General features: G+C 47.8%; 1 protein-coding gene across 5 annotated transcripts in view; it reads right to left on the bottom strand.

Moving 5' to 3' along the window:
• lmo7a (LIM domain 7a) overlaps positions 1-26,814 on the bottom strand; it is a 55,575-nt gene that overhangs the window by 24,177 nt on the left and 4,584 nt on the right. For all 5 annotated transcript variants that reach the window (XM_056579469.1, XM_056579465.1, XM_056579467.1 and 2 more), the window contains exons 3-9: positions 23,635-23,705; positions 20,192-20,261; positions 14,090-14,196; positions 6,144-6,174; positions 5,047-5,160; positions 3,463-3,691; positions 1,824-2,076 (exon numbers count right to left, since the gene is read on the bottom strand). In XM_056579469.1, coding sequence (XP_056435444.1) covers positions 1,824-2,076; positions 3,463-3,691; positions 5,047-5,160; positions 6,144-6,174; positions 14,090-14,196; positions 20,192-20,261; positions 23,635-23,705 — 875 coding nt within the window. The remainder of the gene's footprint in view (positions 1-1,823; positions 2,077-3,462; positions 3,692-5,046; positions 5,161-6,143; positions 6,175-14,089; positions 14,197-20,191; positions 20,262-23,634; positions 23,706-26,814) is intronic.

Raw genomic sequence — 26,814 nt, forward strand, 5'->3', positions numbered from 1 at the left:
ATTTCTCACAAGGAAGACAAAAGACAATGTGTTTGTTGCTTTTCGACTAGCATCTACTCAGAGAGAAGCGGCGTGTTGCGGCTCTCTGCCGCCCTGCCGGACGGGGGTGCCCTCACGCACCTGAAGCCCTGCATCTTCCTGTACCAGGGCCGCCTCTGGGAGCCCATCTTGATCTTCTGGATGTGCACCTCCTCTTCGGGGGTCCAGAACTTGGGCAAGAACTTGTCGTAGGGGGCGGCCCCCGCGGGCTGGCCCGCCAGGCCCACCTTGCGGCTGTAGAGGTCATCCTGGACGGGGTCGGCGTAGCCCTCCTCGTCGTCCTCGTCTTCATCGTCCGAGTCGCCGTACCTGTCTCTGAAGAGGCTGTCGGCGGAGAGGGGCGGGCGGGGGTCTGCCCGCGCCGGGGCCGGCGCACTGGGGCCGCTGCTGCTTCGAGAGACGGACCAGTATTCATGCCAGTGGTCAGACCAGCGGTCAAACCCGCGGTCACACCAGAAGTCAAACCAGCAGTCAAACCAAAAGTCAAACAATGTCGCAAGCACAGCAAGCCATGGCCACAGCAAGAGGATCACTCACGGCGTCTCGATGTTTGAGCGCAAGACACGATCCAAAAGAATCGACAGACACAAAAAGTACAAAAACATCATTCTCTGATTCGACGGGTTAGCCAAACATCTCAACTCAAAACTCCAACCAAAATGCAAAAGAAGCATGACCATGATTCCAGGAGCCGCGTTGCTGACTGCAAATCAATCACTGTACAGACCTTCTGTTCCATAGCAGGCAAACGAAAAAAGTCTGGTTTATAAACAAGCAAAGGCAGACTGTCAAAACCAGACAACCCAAATGACAATCAAGCAATCAAACTGCGAGCAAAGAAAACTCAACAAAAAAATCACAACAGCAAAAACTCGGCGCTTGGTTAGAGACGCGGCACACTCAAGCGTCACCATGGTTACCGGTAACCATGCAAACTCAGGGCATAAAAAAGCGCTGATTTGCTCTCATCCTCATCACCCTCGTCATCATCAGACACATCCAAGAGTCACGCTCTTGCAGTGCGTTGTTCTGACCTGACGCCGGTCACCCCCTGGACCTGCACATCACAGGGGTCCCCCCTGGGCCCCCCCGCCACCCTGGGGCCGGTCGGCGACCCCCGCCCCCCCGTCACCGGGCTGATGGGCATGGCGAAGTTGGTGGGCGGTGCCGGGGCGGGGCTGTGGAAGCGCCGGCTGGCCAGGTCGTCCAGCACCAGGTCGGGGTCGGGCCGCTCAGAGTCAGAGTCGCTGTTGCTCCCGCCGCACTCGTACGTCCACGTGGGGTCAGAGTCCGTCTGGGAGGGGCCCGCCGCGCTCTGGCTGAGATCGCCCAATCCGTTCAGAGGTGATCACAGATGGCACGTGAACAACAACGACGGCGACAACAGAGACACCAACAACGCAAAAAGAAAAACGATAGGAAGTTGAGGTTAAGGCACGGAATGGCCTCGAAGAAGCTCCGGGGGGGCTGGAATCAGACACAGACACACACACACACACACACACACACACACACACACACACACACACACACACACACACGCACACACGCACTGGTGTGTGATGGACCCTGAACTCTGTCCCTAGACCTTGGACCGGATCGGGACCTGTACTCTGTTGAGTCCAAATAAATGAATGACCACCCCCCATCGAGGATCACAGGGCCATGTCACGGTAGGGACACACGCGCACACACACAAACACACCACACGAACACACCTGTGTGTGTAAACCACAGCCGTGACCGCTGTGGCGTTCCGCACGGGCAGCCCCGGCTGACCGTACCTGGTGAAGGTGCCGTCCTCCTCGGTGTACAGGGGGCTGGCCCAGCTGCGGCGGTTGTCCTCGTTGCGCTCCGCCCTCTTCTTGCGCAGCGGCGCCGGGACGTAGCCCGACGGCTTGTCCTTAGAGGGCAGGAACTGGTTGAACTGGGCGACGGGCTTGGGCTGCGTCGCCAGCGAGCGCCGGTAGCTGAGGCTGTCCTTGTTGGTCGTCATGGTGACGCAGACGGGGTCGGCCTCAGCGTCGCTGCACCAACCTGGAGGGTGAGGGTGGAGGGTGAGGGGTGGGGGAGGATGGCGTTTCGTTAGGGCTGCGCAATAAAGGGCATGTGTGTCGTCCAATTAGCTGATTCTGAAAGGTTGTAAGTCGCGACTAATGCGGTCAAAAAAGTTGCAGGAAAGAAAGGAATAAATGTGATTACAAATTGAAGTCAAATCAAAAACAGTTAAAACTAAGCAATAGGTGATCTCAGCAATCACAGGCTTTGCCGTTAAAGGTGCTAGAATCTTGTGTGTGGTCTGAGGAATAATGGCCGACAAATATATGAAACCAAGCGATATGCTGTTGTGGCCAAAGTGGTCATTTTTGTCATTATCATAGGCATTAAAGTTGGGGCTGCGGTCTGGGGGCTGGACAGCAATCAGCCAATGGCGTGGTCTGGGGGGCGGGGGGATATACATTGACAACAAGCGAAAACTTGTGTTAGACCATTAAAAGAGGGGAGGAGGTCGGAGGGCTGGGGTGGGGGGTGCAGTGTAGTAGTAGCAGGACAAGCAGGGGTTGTGCAGAGGTAAAGGTTCCAGTGAGGTGTCTGCTGCCCTGAGCTCAGATCTCGGTGGCAGCTCGGGGGCTTAGAGCAGGGGCCCGGGGCCTCCTCGTTTACAAGCTCATGTGGAAACCTGTGGAATGTCTCACTGGCCCCTCACACAGGGGTAGGTAGGTGGAGGCTACTGTAATTACACACTGACGGCCTCCTGACCAAGCCCCGCTGGGACGGAGGTCCTTATTCTCACCCTACCTCATCCTTCCTAAGACAAGGGACTGATATCGCTGCATGCTATAACATTTACATTTTTTGCATCTTTATATCTATCTTTAGTGTTGATAGCCACAGTTGTACCAAGGATAGTCCATTACAATAACATTCCACTAGGGGGCGGTAGACATGTACAAATATTACATCCCTATACAAGTTCTAGCCTGCATCCCCATTCACAAAAGTTCTTCAAGGATAAACTGAGCTAGATATAAATATCCAATACAAATAAATACAAATACATTTAGCCCAGAACACAGTGTCCGAACAACACAACTAATTGCCAACGAGCAAAACACCGGAGTGCACATGCTTATTTGAAGACCTACTCTCAAATAACACACACAGAGAAAAACACACACTGTGGCAACTGAAGTTCAACAGAGCAGAAAAACTGTGTTGTCAGGTGCCTGTGGGCGTCCGAAGGCAAGCATGTGTGGGACCGTACAGGACTGTCTATGAGAGTGTAAGTGTTTCTGTCCGTGTTCTCACGAATGTTCAACCCACGAACACAGTTTTGTGTGTGTGTGTGTGTGTGCTTGCCTGTGTGCGATCGACATGTGCATATGTGCATACGCGAGTGTACGTGTGTGTGTGTCTTCCTACCCTCGCTACTCCCTTTAAGGGTGGCGTCAGACGAGATGCTGTGGGGTCGCGAGCCCAGGGAGTCTAGGCTGTCTGAGGAGTCCTCTTTACTGTATCCTTCTCCTCCTCCTTCGCCTCCTCTTCCTCCTCCTCTCAGCTGGAACAGCTCCTCTCGGTCAGAGTACCAACTGTCGCCAAAACCGCTGTCTCTCACACTGCTCCTCCTCGGGCTAGAGCCTTCCTCTAGAGCCTGCCACACACATACACAGACACACACATGCACGTAAGCACACACATAAACATGCACATAAGCACACACACATACACATGCCGTTAAGCACATACACACACACACACACATACAAACACACACCCACACACACAAAGAAGATTGTAAACACACACACACACAGAGGCACGTGTATACACATACACCCAAATGTATCACATACACAACCAAAAAGCCACACAAAGCAACACACACAAACACACACACACGTCATTTCTTTCACATTTTCAGCCAATATAGGCTGGAAATAATATGCTTTACGCCTCACTTTGTGCGAGGACCTCCTGAGCGAGTTAACGGGTGATTGATTGTGTGAGTGTGAGATCTCCCACAGAGAGTCTGAATAGTTTTAAGTGCTAAGTCATGCAGTCTCGCCATCACGCGGTTGCAATAAACAAGAGTTTGCCTGACGCCAGCTACGACGGACCCAACCGCTGCTGTTGAAAACCACCCCGCCCGCTGTGATTCCCATTCAACATCGCGTCGTTTGAATCAATAGCAGGTTCTTGCTCAGGGCAAGTCGAGATGTCTCAATTCAACGGCAACAGAGTACACCCCGTCGAAACATAAACAACACCTGGCGCTGAACGGCGTTGAGTGGCTGCATGCGTGCGGAAACCTGTCAGCCTCTTTCAGAGGACAAATCCACCACACCTCGTCTGAACACTGGCAGAAGGTGGTATTGAGTGAAGTTAGATTATCGTGGATAAGCCATAGGTAAGCACAAGTAATCATACATAAACAGACTTGACTGTCTTGAGCCACTGCTGTTATTGAAGCCCCTTAAGCCAGGTGAATTACAGGTGGGATAAGAGTAACACTGGAGTAGAGTCATTAATCTTGCAGTCGACACTTCCCGAGGAAATGTTTTTTTTTTGCGCCGATTTCACCTATCTTCAATATTTACCGTAGTTGAGGTATTAGTATTACAAAGGCTTCCTCAAGGTAGAAATTAATAGGATGAGATGAAATCTAACCCATCTGCGATCGTGACCTGTGTGTGCTGCTGTAAACAGGATTAAAATAGCTGAGTCAAGGGATCAGGTTATTTATGACTTAACAACGCTGAGTTGGTTTCAGCGGCCGGTATTCTGAGGCCCCCCCTCCATCTCATCCAATCAGAACCTTTCCTTCAAACATAGTCTACATACCAGGAAGGATACAGAACTACACAACGCATTTTGGCGGTGAAAGAGGATTTAGCTGGCAAGATATTGATATTTAGTTATTTTGGATAAGTCCTCCTCGGCACGAAAGCGAGAAAACATAAACGTGATTTGCTTTGACAGATGGGCTGAAATTTTTGTTTTGTTTACCTTGGACAGTGCTGTTCCCAGTAATCCCTCGAAAGACTTGAGGTTTAAGTTAGGTCCATCATAGAAGGAATCATAGAAGGCTTGTCTTCCTAGCCAGTAAATGGTGATCAGCACCTGTAGGGCCAAAGAACACAAGAACATAATCATTTATCACTAGTACATTTGAATACAGCATTCACGCTATAATATTCAAGCATTGTATCAGTAAACTTTTAGCACCAGGTGACACACAGGGGAAATTTCTTGAACCTTCCATACAACAATCATGTTATAATTAGCAATTCTTGTGTGCATAAATGCCTTCTATAGCAGTGTAGTATTGCTTTATTTCCTATTAGCTTAGCTTACCCAGTGTGCTGATGAGTGTGATGTGTGGTGCGGAGCTACGCAGCCCGATTGTTGCCCTAGCCCTGCACTAATAGGAGGTCACCACTTATCAACAGCCACTACTGTGATGGCCCTGTTTCCAGCCCCATCCAGAATCCTCCTCTACTGTTTAGTCTGTGTGTGTGTGTGTGTGTGTGTGTGTGTGTGTGTGTGTGTGTGTGTGTGTGTGTGTGTGTGTGTGTGTGTGTGTGTGTGTGTCTGTGTGTGTGTGTGTCTGTGTGTGTGTGTGTGTGTGTGTGTGTGTGTGTGTGTGTGTGTGTGTGTGTGTGTGGGTGTGAGCTTGTGTGTGTAAACAGTAGCAGGTAGACCGTTGCTGGAAGAGCCAGGGCCAGTGTGATAGTGTCAACATAGCATGCCACTATCTCTATATCAAATTCCCTTTCAGTCTTTAGTCCTTTTATTTTGGTATGTCGATTACATTCGGGACTACATTTGTCTATCCATGTGATGAAAAATAGGGGGACTTATGATGCAGAAAATTGAAACATAATGTTTCCCTTCACTTCCTGTGTGGCAAACATTTAAGAGAGCTGGAAATATGTAGAAGATATATACTTTTAACACACTGTGTTAAAAGATGTGAGTACTATAATGGACAGTATTCAAGACAAAAAAAGTTTGTGACAGTTGATAGGTGGACCAATCCACCAAGCATTCTATAACACTGAGCTTTTATTTGTCATAAGACAGTGCCACTATTTTGCACTCACATTTTTTAGTCTTCTACTGGTTTCTTGTGGCCTGTGAGAGGAAAAGAGACAAAAGGGAAAAGAGCGATTTAATTACAGAAGCCATTGGAAAAAAACAATAAAATAATGGCAAGTGCGTTTAGGGCTCTGTGTGTGGCAGTGAATGAACTGGAAAGTCCGAGCACAATCCAACTCATTCACTGCCAGCTCACCAACGCCTCACACAACAACATCACACACAACGAGCACACACATACAACACAAACAAACAAACCCAGAATATCAGTTTGAATTCCTCTTTTGAGGCTACAGACTAGTATAGTATATATATACTGTAAATATATACTGTATATATGTATATGTATACATAAAAGTATGCATATACTGTATATATACACACAAACACATACTACTTAAGACCAAAGAACATACAATAACTGCCTATGGAAGATAACAAGACTAGAGAATCTCCTTCCCAGGTGGACGTCATCCCCATCTGCCCCCCTCTGAAAGCTAAATTCCTGCAGCCAAGCATTCCTAACCCCTATGTTGATAAATCTTTCCCCTTATGTACACTGTGTGGACCTTATCATATCTAAACACAGCCTCTATGATGTCTCTATAAACTGTGATAATGCCCTTTGAAAGCCCGGCCGGGCGACAGCCTAGAGATGCTGTGTGGAATCTGGCACGGCGCTGGGACACATCCCTCATGCAGTAATACAACATTAACACATTCCGTAGCCACCTGCGAGCGCTCCCGTAACCTCTGGGGACCGGTTGTTTCCCAGAATGCAATGCATCGCGCCAGGCCGTGTGCGTTATTTATCCCCAGGGGACTCGAAACAACTCAAGGCTTTGTCATGTTTTGTGACTCGACAACAAAGACGCAGCGGATTCGATGAAAGGAAAGACAGTGTATGTAAACACAAGACGAGGAATGGTGTCTCTAGGTTCAACCGTTGTCCCTCTGGCGTTGAATTCGGCCCGGAAGAACCAAGGCCAAACTACGATCCGTCTTGGATACACAGGAAGTGATTTATAGCAGCTGAGCAAGATCGCAGAACACATACGAAAACAGAACGGATGATTGAAAGAAAAGAGTGGAAATGCAATATTATTTGAATCTTCAAGCTATAAGCTTTCCATCACTGCCTCCCTCTCCCCATTTCACTACGTGCTACTAACCCTAGCCGCCGCACACACTCTTTTACTAGCTCACATATATAGCCCGAGTTTATTTGACGAAAGTGAATTTGGAAATAGATGTTAAAAAAAAAGTTCCACATCTTGCAAGATTTATGGGACCAATAAAAGGGTTGGAAGAAGAAAAAAAAAAAGACGTCTCTTGTGTTATTTGGATTTCAGCCACAAGGTCTACAATTATACAGATGTGGTGTTCTGGGCTGAAAGGGAGGAGAGTGGAGGGCCGGAGCGCCACAGAGCCGGTTACCTAATGCTAATTTATGGTTGGCGGTCAAAGCTGAACTCAAGAGAATATAAAGAGGGTTATTCTCTGCCCCGCCGTGCCTCCAGACTGTGCCGTAGCAGACCGACATCAGCTGAGTCCTCATATGAGCACCGGGAATCACCAATAAAGCCATCCATTATTTATTTTTTTGTAACAGTGGATCACAGGGTCAATGGAAGAACACAGTAGAATAACAAGCAGATATTAAGCAAACACAATGAAAAGGCCCGCTAGGACAGTAGGATTCTGTGTGTGTGTGATTTATTTGTGTATGTGTGTGCATTTGTATGTTTCCCTTACCTAGTGTAGCTTCAACTCCACAGACTTCAGACACACCTCGACAAAAAAAATGACTACTGCTAATGTGTTTCTACAAATATTCTGGTGGACAGAACAGTATAAGTAGAGAAGCTCATCTTTAGGGTCACGAGACCCAAACCTCCGGAGAGGTCAAAGGTTGAGACGAGCCGCCAGTCGATCAACCAGGAGCTTGCTCCATTGCTCCCCGTTTGCTATTGAGATGAAAATGCAAAAATATTGAACCGCAACATTCTTGTGGAGTTCAGTAGACACTGAACTGCTGACAAAGTAGTTTTAGAACGGTGGAAAGGCAGGAAGGCCACACACGACCAATAACAGCTCCAAACCGCACAAGAGGTCCAAGCCAATGTCGATTTTCTGAGAAATAATCGTGCCTGTTCCTACCGAGGTATGTGCCAGCCCAATATTATTGACCACAATGAATGGTACAATTCCTCTTGACTTTTCTCTCTCCAGTATTTGCATTCGTATTTCGGTATTCAGTGTTCAGAAACATGTGGAGGACAACAGTGTCCCACTAATACACGAAACACAAGCCTCTATTTAATTCTTAAGACACTTAGCGACAGTGAACCTACTAATGATAAGCCATCTACGAGACCAACTCGAGTTTGTCTACTGGCCTTTTCCAACACAGATGAAGAGAAGCATCTAAATTTAAATCCAGGAAACAAACCTGCACCTGTACTTGGGTGGAGCCGCACCCTGGGGTGTGGCTCATGTCATGCTAGTCACCTATTGAATCATCGCTGCTCAGCAAGGCTTTTATTTGACATGATAACAATGCAAGGACAAAGGTTGATCATGTATCATGCATTCACGATATGATGCTGAGACGACCTCGACAACCCAATAACAGAAATCCTTCCTCCTCTGGGTGTGTCCATGCTCGTCTACATACCTGTCCGACGCAAACCACTTGTTCTGCTGCATTCATCGCATCGCCAGGAATGTCCTCTGCCAACGTTCTTCCTGCAAACCGTCCCTCTCCTAACCCTAACCTAGGTTCCTCCCCGCCGTGCCTGCAAGAGGCCGACTCCAGACAAACTAAATCGTTCTGACCCCTTAAAGCCAGGACCACAAAAAGGGCTGGTTCCGTTAGAATCAGTCGGCTGTGACTGAGGGCAGTGTCAGGGGACGGTTGTGTCATCGTTATCGTAACACAGTGTAACCACTGTCGGCAGGGGACAGAGGTTGAGGCTGGCATTTCAATCTCCAGTCATCTGGGAAGGACAAACATTACCCTTGTGTCGGCCGTTTACAACCAGGGATGGAGCGTGTCGTGTGGGAGTTTTATTGAGCCTTCTCCGTCATCATCCGTTTGGTTTCACCATCTACCCACGGTTCACCCGTTTCCCTACGACAAGCGAGAGTGACGTGACATTTCCAGTTATTAAAGTGAATCGATGCGAGATGCGGTTGGAGGAGAGGCCTATAATTTTTTTGTCGCTATCCATTGCTTGGAGCCATTAAGATCAGACAAAATTAAATTAAAAAAATCTTCCTATGTTTATGAAACATCAACCAGGGGCAAGATGGGAACAGTTTCCAGTTCCTCAGAAACACATAGACACAGTACTTTTTTTACATGACTGGTGATGTGGTTGCGTAATCAAATCAAACCACACACCCACACAGCCAATCCTCCAGTCATTCAAATGTCCTCAAAGAGTTATTATCCAAGCACCAACCCCGGTGCCTTTAGGCTCGGACAAACTCCAGCTCCTGTCAATGATTGGCTAAATCGAAGGATGCTGGTCAGACTTTGACCACGACTCAGCAGGGGGGCTGTTTTACCACCTACTGGAAGTCACGGAACTGGAACCAACGGGCAAAGTGAAGAAACCGGTACTTAATGATGATGGTGATTCTAACCAGACCCATGTCAAGTGTTTATCCAACAGGGTATAAGACTAACTGTAGACCCCTCTGTCCTAAGTAAGTAAGTGGAGGTGGAGCAGATGTGTATCTTTGCATCCTGAACAGGGCTTTTTGAGGGGCGGCGGGGGGGGGGGTTTGCAGCTCAACAGCTAGAATAAGCTGAATAAGCATGTGCATTCCTCAATGGCTAACAGTACAGTGTGTAACAGGGTAATTACTGTGTACGATTTGTGCATTGTACTGTAATTTCCCCCCACCTAATCCCTTTTCACTCTGGGAGAAACCGGACTGAACAGAGGTCAAAGTGTCATTTCACTGGCTGACTGTGAGGGCGACCGGGGAAACATTCTTGAAGCCCTTTTGTTTTTTTTTCAGAATGTGTTGTTAGGCCTGGTCCATATTCACTGGCTGGCTATCAAAAAGTCAGCCAGAAGCAGCAATTAAAAGAACCAGTTCAAATAGGGCGATATTATTTGGTACAGTGTTCTTCCAGTTGCCCCTGATTCATCCACAGTACTCAAGGGCCCTCATTTCCTGGGCAGCAGACAGACCCGGTCAAACTTGGCCCCGCTGTGAATCACAGGCTCCGCGGTGCCAGACCCGACGCAGGCCTGCTCACGGGGCGTGTTGTACGGCTCGGTGACAAACTGATGATGTGGAGGATACCTTATGGTTGGTCACGCCTACTCTAATCAGCTGGTATCTCCACCATAACAGTTTTGTAATGATGCACGCCCCGATTTTCATATGGAAAGCATGCGGGTGTGTGATAGGTGGATCTGGTTTATCAGCGGGCTGGTTACAAAACACCGTCTCGAAAAGCAATAGAGGAATAAACTTCACAGAGCAGATGCCTGGTCGGGCCAACACCACGGCAGCCAATAAAGCTCAAAGGTCAGACACCCGAAAGACTTTATGGCCGTTGTGACCACGGAGCCATTGCCGAGTTTTACGGCCGTACCAGCTCGTGTTGCTCCCCGACGTGATCTTCGACACATAAAGAAAAGGATCCGCCGGCCAGCATACCTGCAGCCAAGTAGTGTAAAGTTCCTGCAGTTTAAATACCTTTCTTAAGTGAGGCAATTTAAGCCACTATCAGTACGTCATTTCGCTGCTCCAAAGGAACCTATCCACAGCCATCAATAGCCAAAACCACCAGACATTTTGATTACATTCAGACTTACATTTAGAGCATCTGGCAGTCACTTTTTTCATAAAAGTTCATAAAAATTAATCACGTTATTCTTTAAGCAGTCCTAATTAACATCAATGGAGAGAAGATTAACTGAGGAGATATGTACAGAAGGACAGGCGGCTCCCATAGAAACAGAGCAGAACACCTGTCAGACCAGGTTAGGAGACTGAAACCACGGTTACAAACTGCTGATAAAGACAAACCGCAGATCTCTCTCTCTCTCTCTCTCTCTCTCTCTCTCTCTCTCTCTCTCTCTCTCTCTCTCTCTCTCTCTCTCTCTCTCGCTCTCGCTCTCTCTCTCGCTCTCTCTCGCTCTCTCTCGCACTCTCTCCCTCCCTCCCTCCCTCCCTCTCCCAGTTTCTCTCGACCTCTCTCTCTCTTTTGTTTTCACTCTATTGTTGTGTATTGGTCTCTCTCAGTATTTCTCTAATTGTCTTACCCTCTCACTCCCCTTCTCTCTCTCCCTTTATAATAGTCACTTTCCAAACCAGCCTGTTTGTTTAGACTGAATCTCCATTCAACCCTGTTTGAGATTATAGAGGCAACTCATCTCGAGTCTTTGGTTTCCTTCCCTCTCTCTCAACAAAAACAACAAAAACAACAACACAACACGGCCTCATTAGTGTGCATGTGGCTGAACATCTAACCTCATATCATTCTCGCCACAGGCCACTGAACCAACCCCACAGATAACATGGCGAGGGACGACTCAGCCAACCACTGAAAGTGATCCACCACGACTGCACCTCACAACTTATTCATACCTCAGCCTGTAGGAACTAACACAAAACGTTTTCACATCAGCACCTAAAAACAAACAAGTCTCTGACTCTTGAATACGCATTGCATGTGTCATCCAGTCAACCCCAGAGGAAAAGCCTCAATTACACACACAACACCACAAACCACCCAACCCCCCCCCATTGATGTCCTGACAACAAACACGTAAACACACCCAAGCGTGTGCGCTTCCACAATCCAGATCGGAAGGAGAATGTTCCCAGTGGGGGTGGTGGGGGTTGAGGTTGGTTTTAGGGGGTGTTGGAGGACACGGCATCTATATTAAGCTCCGCTGCAATGGCTTCTGTCACCATATCAACCCCACTCCTCCACGTGACCCTCTCTCAGTCTCTCCAGGCCACTAAGAATAGCCTGGCCGGCCCCGGCCAAGACTGGCCACTCAGACAGGTCCCGGGGAGAAGTGTCACCGGGCTGGACCCACTACCCCCCACCCAGCCCTGGGTCCTCTGGCGACGCCCCTCCCTATAAAAGAGTTTCAAGTTGCGATGTTGCATTTGACAACGTTTCACTACCTCGTCAACGACAGAGCAATGCGTGCATCTTTTGTGCCTTGTTGACTGCCAGCGTTGAATCAAAGGGTTTCTAAGTGGTTCCTCTGCCCAAGGGCTGGTAACTCTATTGTGTACAGTCATGAGGTTAGATCCAGAGTTGATCCGTCATTCGCAAAGAGTGAAACCATTAGGATGATATTCACCCTGTAGTATATATATATATTTATACAACGGGGGACCTAAATCCAGCGATCTGATTTGTTCCCAACTGTTGTATAATGAGCGTATACATAACTGCTATGACGCCCGATCATTTTGTGAAAGTTTGCATATCACTCCGCGCCTGGAAGTAGAAACAGTTACAAAGTAAAACATATATATGTATACATAACTGCTATGCCGCCCGATCATGATGTTCATGATGAGGTTTATGATGTTCACTATATTATCACCTGTTTAATGTAACCATTTGATCTCTCAGCGCTCTATAATGCCAGACTGGGACGAGGGTGTGGCGATCCAAAAGGCACTCATGCTTGTTTTCTTTAAAGCTTCACAATATCTCAGTGTGTGTGCGTGTTGCAACGTCTAAGTGCGGCTCCCGTGATGCTTCTAGGGTGAGGACATGATCACCGGAGCCGCCGTGGAGATGGGCAATGACAATGGGGTTGGCTCATGGGAACTATGGCATGCGATGTTCTGCCAACTTATCCAAGGAGCGGCCATAATAAACATAACAGCGCAATTAGGTAATTCTTGAAGCACGCACGCAGGGCCCTGGGTGGGTCTGAGGATAGATTGCACACTGCCAGTATGAAGCACACACAGCATCTGATAATACTACTCCTGCCACCTCACCCTAATGGTTTTATGATTGAATAATAAACAGAACAAGTGCGTGAGCTGAGCAGCATCTAGCAGCCCCGGCCCCTATTATGGGATGTATATTTCTGCCCGCATAGCGGCCTAGACATTGGTGTGGGTGTTGCCATGGCGAAGTCCGTCCGAGCGGACGTATTGTGCACTGAGCTCGGTCTGCTCTGTCTCATCTCACCGTCTCCCGAGGGCACACCTGTGGCCAGACTATAAACAGGTTGTGTGACATACCGCGCGTGACCCGGCCCGGCACGCACTCACACTCAAACAAATAACAGCAACTGACCTAAACCAACCAAACAAAACAAACTAAAACTACAACAACACAGTTCAGCCGCCCACGCGGATAATGCTCCGAGCACGACTCCCTGTCTTCCCCCTCTCTCTGCTTTCTTTCTTCTTCTTCTGCCTTTGAAAAGAGAAATCCCTTTATGGCCCAGCCTACAGCTGTTGGCGACCTGCACATGCTTTGTTTATTCAGATAATACTGACATCACAGACGCGGTCATTTGTTTAAGCTGCAAAACGAGGAAGCGTTCCCGAAACAGACTTTGTTCTTTCCCCTATGGAATAAAAAGGAGATAACCAACTCTACGAGTGAAATGCTCTCTGAGTCTCAGCGCCTGCTCTGTCTACTTTGTGAAACAGTCGCTCTGTTACTTTCAGGCCAAGACAGGTTTGCCTACACAGGTTTTACTACAGCTCATATTTGTACTACAAATTGGAGTAAACAGATCATGTATTACGAAATCCTGTGAACGGCGTTGAGAAGATCACCTTAAATCTCCTGAGGAAGTATTGTATTCCAATATACCCCTATCATAAATTTATTTTAGGGCTGTCAGCCAAGAAGTCAATGTCTTATGTGTGGTCCACAGGGAATTGAGTGAAGCAGTAGAGGTCATTGTATGGAAGAAAGCACTGCACTTACTTGACTGTCACTCTGCTGGAGAGGTCTTGCAGGTCTCCTGGGTGAAAGAGCTGTGCTTCCTTTAATCCCAGCTTCTTGCAGGCTTTCAGGAAGACGTTGAGGTTGTCCTGAGCAGGGAACAACACATGGAGGAGATGAGGTGCTGTCTATCTATGTGTGTGTGTGTGTGTGTGCGTGTGTGTGAGTGTGTGTCCAACCTTTGGATACTAAATAGAGTAATCACACACACAGGCTAGTCCCAGTGGCAGGGACACAGTGAACAGCTTTGACTCTTCCAAAGTTCATGTCAGTCGAGAGAGCACGGCCGAGGGAGGGGCATGGGTGTGTGTGTTAGTGCGGTTGTGTGTGTATATGTGTCTGTGTGTGTGAGAGACCAGCGAATGAAAAATGACACAACACAGAAACACACACACCCACAGAAAGACACATGGGGGAGCAGCAAGGGGCAGGGCTGCATGACAGCGCTTGAGTGACAGCACCTAAAAAAAGCTGTAACTGTGTGCGGGGCCGAGGAGGCGGAGTCAAGGAACCAAACAGGGAGCGATGACATCAATGCCGAGCAGCCGGGCCACCGCCCACCCCACCATGCAAGGCAAGACTGCCACCCAGTAGCTCTGTGGCTGCACTGCCTCGCCGGCTGAGTGTCCCGCTCCGTCCCGCCCACGCCCAGAAACTCCAGCCCCTCCTCTCCCCTCCCCTGGCCTTCACCGGTGAATACCTGAGTAATCAACATGGAAGTGAGGTATTTTGTAGACAACGCGGTTGCTACGATACAAGAGGTCGGATGACAGGAGCCGGGAAATATTTCCCTCGAGCAAACCTAAGACGATCAGGGAGCGGCATGAGAGTTTCACTTGCATCGGCCACACATGCAAACACCGGAGCGACCAGAGCCCTGGGCGGTGCCTGCCGTGCCTACAGCCCTCGCCGGTCTGAAGTCATTGCTGCTGTTGTGTCCTCGCGCTAAGGGTTGGCATGTCACTCTTCCCATTTTTCTTTTTTGTTGTTCAATTCTCCCACGCATGCGTGTTATTTATACATGCGCGGTTCCCTGGGGGGACCAACGCGCTTCCTCGCGTCGGCAAATGGCTTCAACATGCGCTGAGTTAATGAGGGGGTAGCCGCTTCTATGTTTAACCAGCAAGCATGCTTATTAGGCGGGAGAGAGTTGACCTCTGAGTCAGTTCCTACTGACGGCACTTCTTGCGGCAAAACGCAGTCGAGCCGCCGCCCCCCCCCCCACCAAAGATCAAACGAGCCCTCAATGTGACACAGGTCACCCCCGCCTCCCCCTCTCCACCCTCCCCCTCTCCTCCCACTGCACTTGTGTAGAAGTAGCCAGTGTACACAGAGGCCTCCCGATGGCAATGTTTACCTATACGTTTACGGTAGTGAAGCTCTTCTGAAGCTCCAGCGCTTGATATTACCTCAAAAAACAATAATCCATTCTGTATAATGTATGCGCTGTCTGTCTGTCTATGTTGTGCTTATTTGTTGTTGTCTAATTATGTAATTATGTTACATGTTATATGTTGTTTGGTAAATATTTTTAATAGCACATTTGGAGTATGGGGAAACGCAGTTTCGGGCCTCTATGGAACTTGTTGCACGGTCGTCTGACATAAAGTTCCCTTTGACATTGACTTTGACTTTGATATAAGTGGGCAAATGTGAACTTCCAGAGGTGCTTACTCTGTGAAATTAGTGACGGAGGTTCACTAAGTATCACTGTTGTGGTCTGCAAAACAAACTGCTCTTAAACCTATTGTGTGTTCGGACTGTGTAACAAAGTATGACCGTGTGCATTCCTTGGTGACGTCTTGTTTGAAGAAGAAAGACTTTTGGTGAAGACTTTTTTGTGTTGTCTGTACTGTGACTGCAGCACACATAAGGGCCAACCCTGGTCATGTGAGTCACTGGCCTAGCACATTAAGCTATGGCACCATGGATATCAGGCGAGATAGCCAGGATGATCTGCATCTGCTGTACACGTATGGGTAAACATTGCCATCGGGAGGCCTCTGTGAACACTGGCTACAATGTCTTTCCCAACCTGTGGTCTGCAACTGTTCCGTGGGAAATGTTTAAATAATTCAAGACAGATAACCATTATCCATCCTTATTTTACGGTCTGCATAAGACTCGGTCTGTGAAAGGCCTTGACAATAATCGAGTAGTCTGCCTAAAGCCAAAGGCTGTGCACTGCTGAACTAGAGGTTTGGCCTCCGCTTCTGACGGCCAAACAAGACTCACTGTGATCCAACCCTGTGTAGATGAACAACTTTGTGCGGTGTCCATATTAGCGATCGTCACCTGCATAAATACAGACCAATATTGTGGCGGTTCCACGGTAATAAGCCCATACATAATAACCCCTGTGACGGCCGGCCACCCGCGTCCCAGCCGCGCTGCATTCCGAGGGGAGGTGGAGGAATGTTATTCTGTTTTATGGCACTGTGTAATCCTGCTAAATAGGCTGCACCCATGCAGCGGCCGCTAATCCATGGGCACAGGCACGGGACTCTTGATTTTAAAGGCCACCACACGACACCACAAAGAACGCTTGTGTTTCAGAGGTGTCCGGTTCGCCGTAATGCGCCTGTTCTATTTGCGTTCCTCCGGATGATTCTTTTCTTGAGTAGACCAAGCAGATAATGAATCACCTTTACTGGCCCTCTGCGAAGCTGGGGCCGTGCCGCCCCCACCGCGGGCGCACATAAACCAATACAGTCACCATACAACGTAAGCAGACCGGAGCTCAACCCAAAATGTTTCCCTTCCTCCCCGCTCCAAGCATAATACTCTGCAGTGTAACCAAAGCTTTGGAACAAGACGCTGGAACAGGAAAACATGAACACATTTTTGCGCACCCTCGTTTCCTGAGGCGATGCGTTTATGGCGGGGAACAGGGCCGATGCACGTCGTCTGTTAGCTCCGGCCCTCTGGACCTGGCCCTTTGAGTCTCCCGACCAACCCACGAACCCTTCCAACCCTTCCCTAGCCTCTCATGTGGGCAGCCCCCCCCCCCCCCACCACGGGCTTCCTGGTAGAGACAGCACTGGCTGGGGTCGCAGCGGGCCCCGCGGCCCTGCGGCCCCCAAAAGCCGCAGCCCTCGAGTGTTCATCAGGGACCTGGCACGGCGCTTCGCTCACACCAGAAACCTTCTCTTGGATCTGCAGCGAAACCAAATGAGCCAGGACCCGGGATCTGGGGCCAAAGTTACTCACTATTCCACAAAGACCAGAGATTTCCGTTTTTAACCCGCTCTCTCTAACTCGGCCCACATTAGATTCTGCCACAGTCGAAGCCTGCTATTGAGTTCAAGTGGCGAGCTGCTCTTTTTTTCGGGACTGCAAAACTTAATGGGCTGATATGACAATGGCTGCAGCCCTTATAAATATACTATATTTTATATATAAATACTATGTTCTACTTGCGTTGGACAGCTAATGAGTTATGCTTGCAATGGTGCTTTCGTTCAGGACCGATCCTAATCACGGCCAAATCACAAATAAAATAACAATGACGACATTCCTCTTGTCCTTTGTGCATTGTATTTTTCTTCCAGATGCACTTATGTAAGTTCAACCGACCAGAACAACATTTTTTCCCAGTTCCTTCCTGTGTAAGAACATGGCCAAAGGAATTTTTGCATTGCATAAAAAGTCTTCCCTCAACAACTGCAACCACAATAGAATAACAAGATGGAAATTTATGGATTGAAACTAGATAAACCCATATATTGAAATGTAATATGCATATTTATGTTTATACATTTAAATGTAAAAACTCTGTATCGCAGCTTCAACTACAGCTGAGATTCAAGGGAATAATACACAATTAAATAAACGTGTGTGATAAATCTGTGGCAAACGTTTAACGAGACGCTCGTGGAGTTATTTATAGGGATTAGCGATAAAGGAAGAGAGCACTCCAAACTAATCGAAGACAGAGAGAAGACAACACTCCACCAACGCCTGACAGAGAACAGACATTCCCACAGCACCCACAGACCAAGCCCTCTTCAGCCTCTTTCCATTCCCCCCTCCTCTCCTCCTCCGTTTGGCGGGCAGTCTTTGAGCTTTGGGCCAGCTCAGGAGCCTCTGCATTTTGCTGGAGAATTTATCAGGTTTTGTTTTCTTTCCCAATTTGACGGCATTGGAGACAGCGTGCAGGCGGCAACCGATCCAGACGATAATTTCCCCTAGTTACCCCAGCAGGTGTCCTGGGTGGTTTGAACAAGTAACGGCCAGACTTTTTTTTTATCTGCGTCATTATGATGACGCAGATCTGATGGCAGGTTGCTGTGTGATGTCAAATTCTGTGTTGTATCAAAGCAAATACTATCAAGGCTTTTAAGATTTAACTCACCTGCCCTCTTTGTCCATCTTTCTGCCCCTTCAATTGTATGCTTATGAATGTATTATTGTTTTTACCTCCTGTATTTTCTCTTTTTTATATAGCTGTGTACTTCTAGAAAAAAGAAAAAGCAGTAAATAAATAAAATGTTTTATCAAATATTTGATGATATCACGTATTGTTATTTTGCTTTATTTTCCCACACCAGGTCTTAGTGCCAGCCTGTTTCTGTTCGACCCGACCTGTCAATGTCCTGCCAAACATGTTGAGCGTCACAGGCCCACTGACGAGTAACCAAACGCGCTGGGGTTAGGGCTTAGTGTAATTCCTCCTCACAGCTGGAGCCAATTACACCCACGAAAGACAGGGCGAGAGAGAGAGAGAGAGTCAGAGAGAGCCAGAGAGATAGAGATAGAGAGAGATAGAGAGAGACAGAGAGAGACAGAGATATAGAGATATAGAGAGAAGGAAATAGAGAGAGATAGAGAGCAAGAGAGAGAGAGCGAGAGAAAAAGAGAGAGAGAGAGAATGAAAGAGAGAGAGAGAGAGAGAGAGAGAGAGAGAGAGAGAGAGAGAGAGAGAGAGAGAGAGAGAGAGAGAGAGAGAGAGAGAGAGAGAGAGAGAGAAAGAGAGGGAGACAGAGAGAGAGAAAGAAAGAGAGGGAGACAGAGAGAGAAAGAAAGAGAGAGAGCTCTGTGAAGATGGGATGGGACCAGGGTAGTGAGGCCCAACCCTACCCTACCCTACACTACCCAACACTCGCTCCAAAACACTTATGTAACAAGACTGCTTGTTACTTTGGCCAAGAGACGTTAGTTGAAAAAAAAAACGAACAAAGATAATAATACGTTTTCCAATGGATTCATTCAGCCTGAAGGAGCGAGGGAACACTTGTGTAATTAAAAGCTAAGCCCACTTTCCCCTCAAACAAACCCCCGTTCCAATAATACAAATGTAATTACAAGCCTGATAGAAAGAGCTTAGATAATGTTTTGATTGAAGGCCGAAGCGAGCCGTCCGTTTCTCGGGTGCTAAACTCCTCAAGCAACGCCAAACGTAATTATCTCAGAAAAGACAAAGGCTCAGTGAGGCAGACAGACTATCACCTGTTTTGATCTCGCCGCCAAACACACCCGACCGAGCCATGACAAAGTGGTGAAAAATGTTGTCGTGTCAATGAAGACAAATTATGTCTTCACAAATGTTTGAGAGATTAACTAAATTGAGCCGTTTGTTCATTCCTGCTCTGAGAAAGTCAGAATCCAATTTTCTTTAATAACAACACGCCCCGGGGATAAAAATGTCAGCTCTGTGTTTGTAATTTCACGTCTTGTTGCATTAAGAACCTGAGAAGCAAAAGCAATAAATATAAGTGTGAGACAGAGGGAGAGTGAGATACAGAAAGAGAGAGGCAGTGAGATAGAGAGGGGGGGGGGGGGGAGAGAGAGAGAGAGAGAGAGAGAGAGAGAGAGAGAGAGAGAGAGAGAGAGAGAGAGAGAGAGAGAGAGAGAGAGAGAGAGAGAGAGAGAGAGAGAGAGAGAGAGAGAGAGAGAGACACACACACACAGAGAGGGGGAGAGAGAGATACAGAGACAGTGAATGAGAGAGAGCGAGAGACGGTGACAGAGTCAGAGAGAAAGGCAGAGAGACAGAGAGAGAAAGAGAGAGAGAGAACCGGGGGAGAGAGATTCAGAGACACAGACAGAGAGAGAGCGGTGTGGGGGCGGTGTCCTGAGACTAACCAGGCCAGCGATGGGTGTGGACAGCCGGTTGACCCTCCTGATGATGCCGCGGTGGATCTTATTGACGAGGCTGCGGGCGGAAGACAACACACAGGAAACAAGGCAGCGTGTCAGTGACAGGGCGGCAGGCGGGGGGCTCGGATCAGGGTCGGACTGGCAGGGAATGAGCCGTACCGGTTGTGTGTTTGTGTGTGTGTGTGTGTGTGTTTACGACTGCCCCTAATGGCGGCCACCTGGCTTGAGTTTAGTTAAATGGCCGGGGCAGAGTGGTGAGGTAAACAAGCCGGCCTCTACCCGCGCTGCTGAAACAAACACTTTCACTCAGGACACGCGCGCACACACACACACACACACACACACACACACACACACACACACACACACACACACACACACACACACACACACACACACACACACTTTCACTCAGGTCACACGCGCGCACACACACACACACACAAAAACATACACAAAGGTGCACATGCACACACACACACACACACACACACACACACACACACACACACACACACACACACACACACACACACACACACACAAAAACACTTACAAATAAGCACACACACACACCAAAACATAAGCGCACATGCACACACACACACTCGCATACATACACACACACACACACACACACACGCATACACATAAGCGCACGCACGCATGCGTGCAGACAGACAGACAGACAGACAGACAGACAGACAGAAACACACACACACACACAAGCACATGTGCACACAGCATACATGCACAAACTCACGCACACACACATGCGCACACATAAAATATGTGCAGACACACACACACACACACACACACACACACACACACACACACACACACACACACACACACACACACACACACACACACACACACACACACCCCCCGACAGAAAGTAACCCCAACACCCATTTGCGGTGATATCTGTTTTTTAGAGACAGAGCAGATAAAGATAGCATACTGTGCTTGATGGCTGCACTGTACTTTAGGGGTGTGGGAAAATGTTTAATCTTTAATCATCTGCTCCCCCCCCGGCATTTTATGGGAAGGAAGTCAATGTGTAACATTTGACCAACTGGCACTACATGACATCCTTATGTCACAATAAGAAAGGAAACAATCTAGATTTTCATCTCCAACACTCACGACACAGTTGCCACGTAGGGGGTCAAGTACGCAGTTAAGTGTGCAGTTCAGTACCCCTTTGACTGATAAACTCTGAGAAAGGAAGACACAACCACTTTCCCACATCCGCCATCTTTAGCATCTGAAAGTGTTCAGAAGTTAATTTTAACCCACAAAAACAAACAGAAACCCCAGGGTGAGGAGATACACTTGTGTGTTCTGTTGTTTTTGTCAACAAGCAGCGATCATGAATCAAATGTGTAAGGGAGGAGGGCAGGAAGTCTGCGACTGGTTGAGCCTCCCCGTGTTTTACAATCTCTTGTAAAACACGGGGAGTGTTGCTCTGCTTTCACAGGGAGACAGAGAGAGAGAGTGACAGAGAGACGGTAGAGAGAGAGAGAGAGAGAGACAGAGACAGAGACAGAGACAGAGAGAGAGAGAGAGAGAGAGAGAGAGAGAGAGAGAGAGAGAGAGAGAGAGAGAGAGAGAGAGAGAGAGAGAGAGAGAGACTTCAGATTACCTCCCCCGCACAGCCCTAGACACTTGAGACAATTGCATATAATGGTGTGATGTATAATAATGTATAGTTGAAGTCACGTAGACATTTTGCTGTATAAAGGTCAACAATGCAAAGAGTTATATACCGACAATATATGTTTATGGAGATGGGTGGGCCATCATTCTATGGTCTAATCCCAGGGAAGTGTTTGACTCAATCAACCATATCTAGACCATTACCACATTGTCAAATACTACAGCCTTACTAATTCACTGTGTACACAATTGTATGCATTATTATATTGTATTATAGACAATTGTATTACATACATTTAAATGTTATATTAATACTCTGGTTATAAATCTGTTGTATCTTATTTTTCTTTTTAGCTTTGGCAATGTTAAATGTAGGTTTTTCAAGGCATTTGAATCGGAAGCTGTTTGAGAGAGACAGACAGAGAGAAAGAGAGAGAGACAGAGAGATACATAGAGAGAGACAGAGAGACAGATATGAGAGAGACAGAGAGAGGGAGAAAAGCAGTTCTCACAGGAGTTGCTTGGAGAAGGGGTTCTGAGAATCTGCATGGGTCTGGGTTAATTACAGACCTGTGCTGACTCATGCAACTTGCACTGTTGTGTCCATCCACCAGCACTGCATACACAGTTGCAAGCACGCACGCACGCACATGCACGGCCGTGCAAAGACACTAGTGCACAGAATGACGCAAACGCAAACCAGCATGCTCATACACATCGTATGCTTTTATACACATACACATAAGACACACACACGCACATGCAGCCACCCACACAGTCACATTCTTGATCCTCTCTGTAACCGGGAAAAAACGCAAGTCAACCACAGCAGAAAGAATGAATGAGAGAGTGGAGAGTGAAGAGAGAGAGAGAGAGAGAGAGAGAGAGAGAGAGAGAAAGAGAGAGAGAGAGAGAGAGAGAGAGAGAGAGAGAGAGAGAGAGAGAGAAAGAGAGAGAGAGAGAGAGAGAGAGAGAGAGAGAGAGAGAGAGAGAGAGAGAGAGAGAGAGAGAGAGAGAGAGAGAGAGAGAGAGAGAGAGAGAGAGAGAGAGAACTAATGCATATCTTATAGTAGTGTAGATATGCGCATGTAATTGCTCTGTCCTATCACAATATTGCATTGGCCATCCAGCCTATGAGAGGCTTCCCTTGGCTCTCCATGGTGGATGCATCGAGACTTATCGGTTTCTCACGCCTCCAGTTAAACCATCCAGCCAGCGCCTGGCCCATAGCCCTCCAGTCATCTGACTGGAGGCTGTGGAGCCCCCCTTCTCCTTCACGTCACAGACCAGACCAGATCAATAACAAAAGTGACTAGAATGCTATACAGTGCACACTATTATTTATTATTTACACTGTGTGGTGCAGCTTCAAAATAATGTTTCTATTCAACAATATTTAGCAACTACCCAAAGAAACCAACAAAGAAACCCACACACACATGCACACATAAACTGCCAACTCCAGGGGTTGACTTGGGCAATTTAAAATAACAAAGGACCTGCAGGCCTGCCGGAGAGCAGAGGGCCAATGAATGAGAGAGTGACACCAGTAGAGAGGGAAAGACGGGCAAATAGAGAGAGTGCAAAGATGGAGGGTAACGTTTTATAGAGGGAGGAATGGACTGATGGAGAGAGGGTGAGATGGACAGAGAAGTCAGACAGACAGAGAGAGAAATGGATAGAGGACAGAGGGACAAATGAAGACGGACAGAGGGAGAGATGGAGACTGACAGACAGAGAGGGCAGAGGTGCAGGGTACTTACTCGCACAGTAGAACACCGTTCTCCAGCGCAGATCTGAAGTCTTGGCTCCCAAATTGTTTCTCAGTGACCGCCTGAACAAAATACAAAACAGAACGGAGCCGAGTGAGCGAATGAGAGCGACAGGGAGAGTTAAGCACGGGGTGTGAAGAGGGTGGGGGACCTGGGTGGGGTGGGTGGGTCAGAGAAGAAAAGTAGGATGTTAAGAACAGTGGGAGAGGAAGTGGGGTGGAATTTCCTCCCGAGGTTCCCAACATGTGTCTCTCCAGGCATGAACGGCGGCTCCTCAGGTAGTCCAGGGGATTGCTAGGCACGGCTCCTCCACCCTCACGCCCTCCGCCCTCTCCCCCTCCTCGGCTGCACGACGACCGCTCTAGAGACCAGCCTCTGTTGGAGGAGCCGAGACTGCTGCTAAACTGAGCCGGCCCGGAGCCCCAAGCCACAAGAGTGAGAGCATCTGGCGCTCTGGTGGGGAGCAGACCCGACCAGGAGTGTTACAACCTCATGCTTTTCCCATGATCTCAAACAGCCACTTCAGGAACACCATTACGCAAACAGACGCTGGAGTGCGCGCACACACACACATACACACACACACACACACACACAAACACGTGCACGCACACACACACACTTGTTTACACCCCTGTTTTATTTTCCTCCTTAACAGAACACATAACAATGGGAGGCTTGTGGTAATAGCTGTGGACCACAAACGGCATTTCATGAAAGTGAGCCCCTCTGGTCAGGATTGAAAAACTAAATATGCCACAGTGAGGGATTGTGATTTTATTGTTTCCATGATGTTAATGTCCCCCCCAAACACACACATATAGGCATGCAAGCACGCAACAAAAACACATGCACACACACGTAAACACATACACACACAAGAAATAAGTTGGGGGGGTGGTGCTGGTGTTGGTGGTAGTGGTGCTGGTGGTGTCGGTGGGGTTGGTTTGGGGGCTGGTTTTAGGGGTAGGGGTGGTGGTGGTGGTGATTGTGGCGTTGGTGTGGGGGCTGGTTGTTAGGGGTAGGGGTGGTGGTGGTGGTGATGGTGGCGTTGGTTGGGGGCTGGGTTTTAGGGGTAGTGGTGGTGGTGATGGTGGCGTTGGTGTGAGGGCTGGGTGTTAGGGGTAGGGGTGGTGGTGGTGGTGGTGGTGGTGGTAGTGATGGTAGCGTTGGTGGGGGGGCTGGGTGTTAGGGGTAGGGGTGGTGGTGGTAGTGATGGTGGTGAGGAGGTTGATAGTGGACGGAGTGGAGTTTCAAGGTAGGTTCTTAAACAAAGGTGTGAAATGGTTAAAGGAAGTGAAACTCATGGTAATCACCACTCCCTCAACCACGCTTCCTGCTTCTCCGTGCCGTCAGGTTTCCTCTGCCTGCACCATAACCTGCATCCCCACATTAGGCAGAGCGGCCTGTGTGATTAACGACAATAGGAAGAAGAAAAAACAATATGCGATAGCGTTCATTTTTTTGTTACACAATGACAAGGCACACAATTGCTTTCCATTGCAGATGAGCCCATGGTCAACGTGACGAAGGGCAACTTCGTGTAACTAACTACTTTGGGATCATGTCGAGATTACGACTCCTATGAATCACACATCCTAAGGTGAATCATAACCTCTGCACCTTTATTTAATCATTCTTTGATCGTGGTCATGGTGATATTAATAGCCTCTAGCCTCGAGTGTATCGTCTGTGTTATAAATATCACAGTATGACTATGAAAACCATGACCACCGAGTGCATAGAAACACAGAGACAAAGAAAATAAACATTGATCATGCTTTGTAGGGATACAAAAAATATAGTCTCTCTTTGTGTCGCTCCATCTCTCTTTCTTTCAGAAACACTCGCACACACTTGTGCGCACACACACACACGGAGAACCAGTCAAACAGGTCAGCGCAAAAACAAATTGATCAGTTCGGCTTGTGTTTTTTTTGTCTGCTCTCCTTTCATGCTTTATCCCGGGAGGACAGCGGTGTCAATGCCTCAATAAAGGTGGTGGGAACCGGTCAGATAGACGTGAAGGAAGGCATGATTATCGTTACTTCAAAAACAAGCTCTTGTTCCTGCCTTGGAACACACCCAGGGAAACTTGTCTGAAATAAGGGCTGAAGTACCATGCTTTGCATTCCGGGGGAATTAAATGACAATGTATTCGATGATTCAGATGCATTTTTTAAATTGTTGGTTAGTCCACACTGAATACCACGTTGTAAGCGTATAAAAGGCCTGTGGTTTGATCGTTGCTTTGTAACTTTGTAAAGACAGCTCGGATGACTGATATTTTAGTCAGAGCCAATCTCCCACGTGATCTCTTGGCATTGTAAGGAAATGTTTGTTCTGCTTAAGAAATAGAGCAAGTGTTTTGGCCTTCTTTCACCCTCATTGACGAAATGATAATCTAGTGCCAGGCACTAAAAACAGACATGCACAGACACATAGTAGCATATACACACACACATGGATGTAAACACATACACACACACACACACACACACACACACACACACACACACACACACACACACACACACACACACACACACACACACACACACACACACACACACACACACACACACACACACACACACAGTGAGAGAGAGACAGATAAAGAAAGTGCTCTGATAGATTGATGTTTTGCTGTGTGCCTGCCATTTGAAATACTGACCCCTACTGTTCTGTCACGTTATATACTTTCCTGAGTATACGTAAACCAGCCGAAACTGTTAGACGTTGCGCTCAGTCCCTGGAAAACATCCTTGGAAAACGTAATAAAAACCAAATTCTAAATGAAATTTACAACTTTGTGTGACCAGCCTTTCAGCATAATGCTTTAGTACAAGTCAGGCGTGACCGTTGTGTTTTACAGTAGGCATTAACGGTATATTTTTTACCCTATCCATCATTATAAACTAGGGATGAACTCATGACTCATTTGTACCGAAAGAAAGTGCTGAAAATATCCTGCAATGCAAGAAATTAGAGTGCTTCAAACGACTCTCTCCCTGGCACTGCCCTCATTCCCCCTGGCAGAAACACTGGTCTCTCTCTCTCTCTCTCTCTCTCTCTCTCGCTCTCTCTCGCTCTCTCTCGCTCTCTCTCGCTCTCTCTCTCGCTCTCTCTCTCTCTCCATATATATAGATATCTGTGTACATATATATCTCT

Source organism: Gadus chalcogrammus, chromosome 20 (genome assembly GCF_026213295.1).
Source record: "Gadus chalcogrammus isolate NIFS_2021 chromosome 20, NIFS_Gcha_1.0, whole genome shotgun sequence".
Classification (NCBI taxonomy): Eukaryota; Metazoa; Chordata; class Actinopteri; order Gadiformes; family Gadidae; genus Gadus; species Gadus chalcogrammus.